This window comes from Triticum dicoccoides, chromosome 7A, assembly GCF_002162155.2.
Source record: "Triticum dicoccoides isolate Atlit2015 ecotype Zavitan chromosome 7A, WEW_v2.0, whole genome shotgun sequence".
Classification (NCBI taxonomy): Eukaryota; Viridiplantae; Streptophyta; class Magnoliopsida; order Poales; family Poaceae; genus Triticum; species Triticum dicoccoides.
In genome coordinates this window covers 620017420-620027497 of record NC_041392.1, presented here as the reverse complement: position 1 = coordinate 620027497, position 10078 = coordinate 620017420, and the positions used below count along the sequence as shown (strand labels likewise).

Below are 10078 nucleotides of genomic sequence, written 5' to 3'. Positions count from 1 at the left end.
ATTTAAGGATACTGTACACCATAACTGCATGAATCTAGAGTTCTAGACAGGAAAAAGGCAAGCCCAGTGACATGAAAGTGACATGAAACATATGCTGTGTGCGTGTGCAGGCTACAGATCACATCCTGAGTTTACAGAAAGTGGTGATTATATACACACAAAATTGCTACTGCAAATAGAAAATTGGATCCCTCCTCTCATAATCGAGCCTCCATCAAAAGATTCGAGACACTGACACATTTTTATCTGCTGGTCTGAACAGATAATTTGTTTTCTAGCATAGTACCGGGTAAAAGAAGAACTCTGTTCAAGTTCCTTTCATGAAACTGAGGTATCTTGACAGCCAGACCTCTAGAGAGAACGACTCGATTCGAGCAAAGCGTTGCTCACTCAAAGTGGAATCCGATACCCTATCTGAGATGCGACATCGCCACATGGGGAGGAAAGGAAGCGGATTTCTGTACATTTAGCATAGACAGTAGCATCACAACAACCTATCGCTTTGGCTACAGGAACACCACCACCAATCTAGATGTGCCATAGACAGACCCGATCCAGAACTCCCAGGGGGTTCTGGACGGGTTTCGGGGAAGTTTCAGCAAGCGAGACATCGCAAGCTCCGAGTATCTTTCCAGAGACTGTTTTGGTTCTGCCCTCCCACTAGCCAGTTAAGCACCCACCATGCGTGCTGGCACTGGTGCAAGGAAGCAACCTGTCTTGACCCCAGTTTCCTGGGCGACTCTTATTTTCGGCATATTGGCACCACTGCTAACAACAACACCATCAATTGTTCCAGTGATTCGGGTCTTTGGTTGAACGTGTTTTCCCCCGATCCAAAGTGCTAGTGATCGTTGCGTCAGCGTCGTATACGAAGATAAGATAACGACACGAATTTTCTAGGATTTTTTCATGTAGTAACTAGTTCAGAGCATTTTTTTTTACTCAGATGTAGTAAAAGCAAAAAACTTGCCAGAATTAGCAGGATTCATCTGCCTAACTAGATTCGGCACAGCCAAGCAGGGCACCTTATGCTCTGCACCTGGCTAGGCAATTTATTTGTTTACTTATTTTCAGGAAATGGATGAGCTTTTATTTCTCTTGGCTTCCTCTGCAAGTAGCCAGGCTAGTGGGGTGACCCAAAGATTCATGAATTTCAGGATATATACACCATGGCTGCTTAATATTGATATTGATCGCACACTATGAATCTAGTCAGGAAAATGGCAGAGCCTAAGTCACATGAAACACATGCTGCGTGCGTGCGTGCGTGCGTGTGGAAACTTCAGTGCAGCTCACAATCAACATCAACATCGGAACGGTTCAGAAGGTGGCGAGTGTTGGCCGTACCTGCGATGAGCATGAGTATGTTGACGTCCATGGTGCGCCGCCGGAGCGCGGCGACGCTCCTGAGCACGATCGGCGGCAGGCCCGCGGCCGCCCCCGCCACGGCGAACCACTTGAGCGGCCGCCAGAAGTGCTCGAAGAGCGAGACCACCAGAAGGACCCCGCAAACGAGCACGTAGGGGCTGGGCCATTTGTTGGACACCTTGCTCTGCCCGGCGCCGCCGTACGCCCTCACCGACGCCTCCAGCCTCACCCCGTTCAGCTCCCTCACTGCACCAAAAAAAAATGATACAGTTCAGAACTTGCAGTTTCAGAGATTATACTGAATAAATAATGGTTACGTAAACAACTGTGAAATCCATAATCCCATACTGTCAGAATAATAATCAGGGAAAATCTGGGAACGAGCAGATTTGGCAAAAAAACCTGTACTAAAAAACAGTAAAATAACCAAGGACGGGACAAGAACGGAAAGCGCATAAGAAATTCAGAGAGAAGAATAGGGACTTTGCGTGATCCTTCACGTGGTTCGATGTATTCCTCCGTCGCGGCAACTGCAAGTAAACAAAGTTCGAGAATGATTTCTTTTTTTATTAAAGCCCAGAACCCGTACCCCGGAACCCCGGCGACGGTGAAGTTGGCTCACGTCGGCGGTCGGCCAGTTTTAAAATCCAGAACCGTCCAGTCCAGGGCCGTCGTCATCGGAATTTATGAGGCGGCAGGCAGCACGTTACCACTACCAGAAAGACCGGATTAAGGCCTGTTTGGTTTCAAATAAATCATTAACTTATAAATTAAAAAATAAAAAAATAACTTATTTTGTCAAACAGACCTAACTTATAAGTCATCCTAATTTATAAGTCATAAGTTGCTCCGCCCGAATTTAAAACTTATAAGTTACCCTTTTTACATAGGTCCCGTCACCTTTACATAAAAAATAAGGTGGGAAGATGTGCTCAGGTGACTTATAAGTCAGATGACAACCAAACAAACGTGATTTATAAGTCACTGGTTTTAAGTCACTTTATAAGTCATGTGACTTATTAGAACCAAACAGGGCCTTAGTTTTTCAGTTTTTAATCCAGTTGCAACAGCGCCCCCGGTCTACTCTGCTGCGGTCCGGGGTCCGGCGACCCCGGCCGCCCTGTCGAGTCAAAATCCAATTAAAAACCGCGGATTACGGGAGAAAAGTTACTGATGAACAGCGAACGCCGGCGGCTTTCACCGGAAACCAAGGAGTAACGGCGAGATAAACGAGGAGCTATGCGTCTGACATGCGAGGAAGAAGACAGTTGGATGATGACCGGGTCACGGGGGCCGGCCGGGCGAGACGGCGGAGGGATCTCGGGGAAAATCGGGAGGGGGGTTGCATGTTGGTGCTTACCTGAATTTTATCACAAGGCTAATGGACTCGCGATGGCACGCCACGTTCGTCCCTGACTTCATCACGGCGCGCACGCTCACCGCCAACGACGGTGAGATCCTCCTTCGCCATGGCGCGCTCCGGATGGTGCTGCTTGACAAGCGAGGCGTGACGGTGGATGCGCGGTACATGGGCGAGGGCGAACGCATCGAGTTCGATCAGGCGATCTCGTTTCCGTGTCATGTGGCTAGGGTTGGACAGCGCATTCAGTCGCCGTGCGCGCCCCCGTTGCATGCGGGGCTCGGTATACAGCGCGCGGAGGAGCGGCATGCAGCGGCTGGATGCGCGACATCTGGCGCGGGGAGAGCTGCCGGATCAGATCCATGGCCGCCCCACCGCCATGCGGGGCCCAGCAATGGCGTCGAGGTACTTAATGGACACCGAGGGGGCGCGGGCACACCCAATTCCCCACCTACCACCACTCCTACCAGATCCGACTCGCATCTCGCCTATCTCTTCGGGCACCTGTGGGAGAGATCTAGGGTTTCCTCCTCTTCCCCACCTCCGCCGCGTGATTCCTTCGACTGGTGGCGTGGCAAGGTCGGCGGCGACGACCGCTCCTTTGCGCAAGTCGCAGAGGGCTCGAAGATCCGTCTCGATCTGTCCAAGGCGATGGGGGATCAAGGCGGGGGGCGATTTGGAGGGCGGCGCGACTTCGCTGGCCGTGGTGGGTTCGGGGGTGGACGCCGACCACCGCCACCCAACCAGACGCGCAACATGGTGTGGCAGCGGCCAGATATATCGTCGGCCGCGGCCGGGAGTTCCAGATCCGCGGGCGGCGGGGTTGGCGACAAGTGGGAGGCGGCGGCGCGGGCGATGGGAGGAGGGGCCAAGGAGTGGGAGACTCAGAAGATGGCGGCCCCCAAGGATGCGAATCCTCCCCCTGCTGCTGATTCGACCACAACTCCGGCCACCAAGAGCTCCGAGGAGCGATGCCTCAACTGCAACAACTCAGGTCATTTCACTCCGTGTTGCCCTACTATTCGTTGCGAGAAATGCAACAAGCTTGGTCATATGGCTCAGTTGTGCCAATCACTCAGGCCGTGGGAGTGTGTTCCTATGCTGTGCGGGTTTCAATCACCCGGCCAGGGCTTCTTCTATATTCCTGATTTGTGTGCTACTAAACAGAGTTCTGAGAAAACTAATAATGTAGTTATCACGGTCATAGAGGGGGCTGCTACTGTGAAAGAGATAGAACATGAATTCAACTGCATTTTTGCTCATAAACCTGGCAAGAAAAAATGGCGCTGTACTGCTCATTCCATTAGTCCAACTCAATTTGTCATGCGGTTCCCGAAATGCCAGTGAAGTAGAAAGAGCATGTTGCTATGGTAAACGTCTTCCTTTGAAGGATGGTTCTATCATTGTGTGCATTACTCCATGGTCTGCATCTGTGGGGGCTAAAGGGAGTATGGAAAAAGCATGGGTTCGTGTTAGAAATGTTCCACTGGAAAAAAGATGCCGGGAGCATGTTGCATATGCTGGGGGCTGGTTGGTATTACTTTGGAAGTGGATGAGGCAACATTACACAAACCTGAGTATGCCAGGATATTGCTTGGATGCAGAGAGGTTAAGAAAATTCCTCCTTCCGCTGAAGGGATGTTAGGTGAACAATTCTATGATTTTTTCTATGAGGTTGAGAAGGTGGTATCTGTTGGGGGAGAGAAAAATCAAACCTCCATTGCTGTTGATAGTGGTGCATCCCCATCAGTCCCAAAAAAAGCTAGGGTGGACTCATGCCCAGCTTCCTCTATGGAGCAAGGGGATACTGATGCATCTATGGTGGGGAATCAGTCATCGCAGAACTATGATAAGAATTATCAGAGATTAGCTATTGTGTCTGAGAATGAGGAAGAGGAGGACAATGACGAAGGGAATCATACTGAGCTGCTTATTGAATCTATGGCCAGAGAGCATGATAAAAGAAATGTGTCATATTACGATTCCCCAGTCAACAACACGACTGCTGGGAACATTGGTGATGAGATGAGTTGTGAGGATGGGGGTATGCCGCCTGCCAAAAAAGGTGCTTGGGAAATTATCCAAACCCATGTTCCTCCTTCTCCCATGTTTTTGCCTCATTATGAAAATTCTCATGGGCCTGTGTATCCTCCCTTGTTAGATTATGTGAGCTGGCCCTCTCTGCCTCATATAGTCCCTCTTGAAGAAGGTTCAACAGAGGGGGGAGGGGATTGCAGTGCTTACACTGTTGAATCGCCCACTGGGTCTCCTCTCAGGGACGTGGTGATGTCTGAAGAATTGACTTCACGAAGGCAGTTTGAGAAGCTGGAAAAGATGGAGGACAGGGCTACTAATAGAATGAAGAAGCGTGACCTTGAAGGTAAAAATATGCTCAACACAAAAAATCAATTCTCTGTGTTATCTAATACTGAAATTGTCGTGCGCGCTTCCCTTATGGGAGTACAAATTCCTGATGACAACTTTGATACTGTTGATGTTATCCGTGAGCTAGAAATATCTAGGAATTTACTCCTAGACAAGAAAAATGAAAGAGATCCCCCCCAAGATTGTTATTAATGATGGGTTGGGCAACAGTGTTCCACTATCCTTAACTTGGGAAGAAGATAAAGATGAGGAGGAAGAACCTTTCATTCTTGTCCAATCCAAACAAAAAAAGAAAAGAAACCAGCGAAGACGAACAGTGGTCATTTCGCCACATAAAGACCATGTTAGACCCATGACTAGAAGTCAGAAGAAGGAGGGGGAGGGTAGGGCTGCTAAGAATCATGGCAGACCTACCAGGGTGAGAGATAAACCTGATCGTTATAAATGATTGGCCTTTTTTGGAATTGTAGGGGGGCAGGTAAGAAGGGCATGTCTACCTGTCTCACTGATTTGATTAATGCCAATGAGGTGGACTTCATTGGGTTACAGGAAACTATGAAGAGTAGTTATACTCCTTCTTTTTTTAGAAAATTGGATCCACACCAAAGATTTATGTGGGAATGGAATCCTTCTAGGGGGAAATCTGGGGGCATCCGTTGTGGAGTCAATAGGGATAAGTTTGACATCATAGAAGTGAAGCATGGGAGGTACATTTTGCAAGTTAATCTCCTTGATAAGAGCAAAAGTTGCAGTTGGGCCCTGCTGGTAGTTTATGGGGCAGGTCAGGATGAGAACAAACCGGAGTTTATAGCAGAGATGTCATCTATGTGCCACAAAACCTCTGTTCCTTATATAGTTGGTGGAGATTTTAACATCCTTCGTCACAGTGGAGAGAAGAACAAAAAAACTCCTTTGTCTCATTTCTCTGATGTCTTTAACTCAGTTATACACCTGCTGGGGCTAAGAGAGATTCATATGTTAGGAGGCTGTTACACTTGGTCGAAGAAACAGGAGCACCCTACTTTGGAAAAGCTGGATAGAGTTTTAATGTCTTCAAACTGGGAAGACCTTTATCCTCTTGTTTCTGTTAAAAAATTAGTCAAGGAGATCTCTGACCATAATCCCTTACTCCTGGATGGGGGGGGGGTGGCTTCTCCTAGAACCCCTGGTAGTAGATGTTTTAAATTTGATAACGCCTGGTTGAACAATCCTGAGTTTCTTCCTCTAGTAGCTGCAATTTGGGCGCAGCCTGTTTACACTAGTGATCCTATTGATGTGTTAAATATCAAGTTGAAAAGAATTAAGAAATTCTTCAAAGGATGGGGATCAAACATTTTTGGTCGGAATAAGATCAGGAAAAACCTTATCAGACTCGAGCTTCAGGAGCTGGAGAATATGGAAGAAGAAAATGACCTGTGTGGGGAAGCCTATACTAGGAAGTTGAATATCCTATTAGAACTTAATGACATGTATACCGAGGAAGAGACCCATTGGCACCAGTTTTCGAGTGGGAGATGGCTCCTAAAAGGGGACAACAACACTGGCTTCTTTCACAAGGTAGCCAATGGGCGTCGTAGGAAAAATTCCATGGTTTCATTGGAGTGTGGTTCTGTGGTTATAGAAGGGACCAAAAACCTGCTATCCCATGCTACCAATTACTACAGAGAGTTGTTTGGACCAGCCCCTGGCAACATTTGCCAAATCGATGCTTCATTATGGTCCCAGGATGAAAACATCATGCCTGAGGATAATGAGTACCTGACCCGCCCTTTCTCTCTTGAGGAAATCAAGACAGCATTGTTTGCGATGAAACCTAATCGCGCTCCTGGACCGGACAATATTCCTGCAGAATTCTATCAACATTGATGGGACGTTGTGAGTCCGGAGTTGTTCAATCTCTTTGAGTGGTTCTATGAGGGAAAATTAGATGTTCAACGCTTGAACTATGGGGTTATCACATTACTCCCTAAATCTGCGGAGGCAAACAGAATACAGCAATATCGACCTATTTGCTTGCTGCGGTGCCCGTACAAATTGATCACGAAAGTTATGGATCTTAGAGCTGCGAAGGTTGCTAACAAAATCTTTAGCATCCAGCAGAATGCTTTCATTAAGGGGAGACACATTGTGGATGGCATTCTATCCTTGCATGAGGTACTGCACTATACTCATATAAAAAAGGATGTGGGAGTAATATTTAAGATTGACTTTGAGAAAGCTTATGACAAAGTCAACTGGGAGTTCCTACTGGATTGTCATGTTAAACGGGGTTTTAACTCAAAATGGTGCGGGTGGGTGGCTCAAATCCTTAGGAATGGCACGGTTAGTGTTTAAGATCAATGATGAGACAGGACCCTATATCCAGAGCGCTAAGGGGGTGAGACAAGGTGACCCACATTCTCCGTTCCTTTTTAATCTTGCGGCAGAATGCCTGACTAAGATGGTCATTTCAGCCCAAAAAAATAATCTCACTAAGGGGCTAGCTTCTGGGCTGATAGAAGGAGGGGTAGGCATCCTTCAGTACGCGGACGATACTGTCCTGTGCTTTGAACATGATGTTGACAAAGCTGTCAACATCAAGCTGTTGTTGTATCTTTTCGAACTCATGTCTGGTTTAAAAATTAACTATGATAAGAGCGAAGTGTTTGTGGTGGGAGGGGATAATGACACGGACAGTATATATGCTGATCTGTTTGGCTGTCGTGTGGGATCTTTACCTATGATATATTTGGGAGTTCCAGTTACATATTCCGCTCTTAAGAACATTGAGTTGGATTCCCTGGATGTTAAAATGGTTAAGAAATTGGATGCATGGGTAGCATATGCAGCCTCCTCTGGTGCTCGGCTCACCCTGCTTGACTCCAGTTTGGATGGTATCCCATCTTACTTGATGTCGATGTTTCTTTTTAACAAAACCTTTATAGAAAAGATAAACAAACATCGCAGACGTTTCTTTTGGAGGAGGAGGAATAAGAAGCGAGCTTATCATATGGTTAAATGGGCTAGAATTTGCCGATCGAAAAATATTGGTGGCTTGGGTATAAAAGACCTTCACAAACAAAATATCAGCCTGCTTGTGAAGTGGTGGTGGAAGCTGGAAACTGGTGATGGGCTATGGCAGCACATCATCCGTGCAAGATATTTCAGAAACAAAACGGTCGCGAACATTCGCAGTCGTTTCTCTGATTCTCCCTATTGGAAATCTATCATGAAGGTCAAAGATGTTTATATGGCCGGGAGAAAAGTCAACATTAACAAGGGGGACCTGGCAAGGGTTTGGCACGACCCACGGGTGGATAATGGTATCCTGCGAGAACGCTTCCCTGTTTTGTATGACATCTGTCAAGATCAAGACTGTACTGTTGCCTCCTTTGTAGACAATGACTATAATCTTCCCTTCAGACGTAGGCTTTTTGGAGAGCTGGAGGAACAATGGAATTGGATGGTGTGTGAGGCTAAGAAGATGCCTCTGAATGAGAATCCTAATGCTATCTCCTGGTCCCTGAATAGTGGAGGTAGATTCACCACTAAATCTGTATATAAATGGCTGGAGAGAGATCTATCTGGCCCTAATTATAAATGGGTGTGGAAAGCGGCAATCCCGTTGAAAATAAAAATATTTCTATGGCAATTATTCCAAGATGCTGTTCTCACGCGCGATAACATGCGGCGGAGGAATTGGCCAGGAAATCCTGTGTGCTCTTTTTGTACTAATGTGGAAACTGCTAACCATCTTTTTTTCGCTTGCCCTCTCGCCCGCACAGTTTGGGGGGTGCTGGGGTTGACTGTTGGGGCTTCCTGTGCTCCCAAATCAATCTGGCAAAGTCTGGCTTGGATGTACAATTTGCTTCCTGGAGGCAAAAAATTCTATACGATGATCATTGCTGCAGTGTGCTGGGGGATTTGGTGCCTTCGCAACAAAACTACTTTTGATAAGTATAATGCTCGTTCTCCGCTGGAGGCTGTCTTCACCGCTTGCTCTTTTATGTTATACTGGGCAGGGCTGCTTAAGGAGGATGACAGGAGGAAATTCCAGGATGGTGTGAAGAGGCTGGCTCATGTGGCAGCGGCACTGGCGGACAGGCCTTATGCGCGTGGCAGGCTTCTTCTGGGAGATGAAGATGGCATATAGATTGGTTAGATCATGTTAGTCTCCATCTTAGCTTGGCCTATATCCACTAGGGTTTGATGCCCGCTGGATTGCTCTTTTTGGTGTTGGTGGTCCTATCCTTTCAAGTTTAGCCTCTAGTCAGGTTAAGTCTATAGCGAACTTTGGTTGATTGTGTCGCCAGGTTTTCGCCCCACGGCTGATAGTCCGTTACAGGGCTATCATGCAGTGGGTTTCCTGGCGATGCACCAACCCGCTCTCCCCTTTCAGTCTCCTTTGCTTGGTAATTGGCCTTATTCGGCTCGATGCTCATTTTGCGATACTCTCCAAAAACAGTAACAAACTGATGTATTTTCGTTGATTGCAAAATTAATGGAAAGGGGTGTGAGCCCGGTTGGAAAAAAATGTTGGTGCTTACCAATCTGGGCGGTGGAGATGGCGGCGGCGTCGTGGAGGACGATGACGGTCCGGGAGGGCACGACGACGGTGACCTTGTGCACGCCGGCGAGCGGCTCCAGCAGCTTCTCCACCAGCGGCACCTCCGACGGGCAGCAGATGCCCAGCACGTCGAAGTAGCTCTTCTCCAGCCTGCCTGCCGCCGGCGCCGGCGCCGCCGAGTCCCCCATCGCTCCCTCTCCGTACACTTGCTCGCTCCCGCTTCTTTGCGCGCCTCTCTCACCTGCCCGTGCCTCCCTCCCTCTGCCTGCGCGCGACACGGCGGCAAGAAGCCAAGAAGAGTTAGCGGGGGCGGAGCGGAGCAGAGCAATCTTGGCGTGCGGTGTTGGTGGTGGTGTATGATGTATGGTGGTAGGTTCGGAGGCGCCTCTAGAGATTTAATATCCCTGGACTGGACTCCG

At 48.0% G+C, this 10078-nt stretch overlaps 1 protein-coding gene across 2 annotated transcripts in view; it reads right to left on the bottom strand.

Annotated features, from left to right (window-relative positions):
- LOC119328530 (cadmium/zinc-transporting ATPase HMA2-like) overlaps positions 1–10072 on the bottom strand; it is a 19187-nt gene extending 9115 nt beyond the window's left edge. For both annotated transcript variants that reach the window (XM_037601503.1, XM_037601502.1), the window contains exons 1-2: positions 9640–10072; positions 1348–1614 (exon numbers count right to left, since the gene is read on the bottom strand). In XM_037601503.1, coding sequence (XP_037457400.1) covers positions 1348–1614; positions 9640–9847 — 475 coding nt within the window. In that variant the 5' untranslated portion in view covers positions 9848–10072. The remainder of the gene's footprint in view (positions 1–1347; positions 1615–9639) is intronic.
- Positions 10073–10078: the final 6 nt, after the last annotated feature.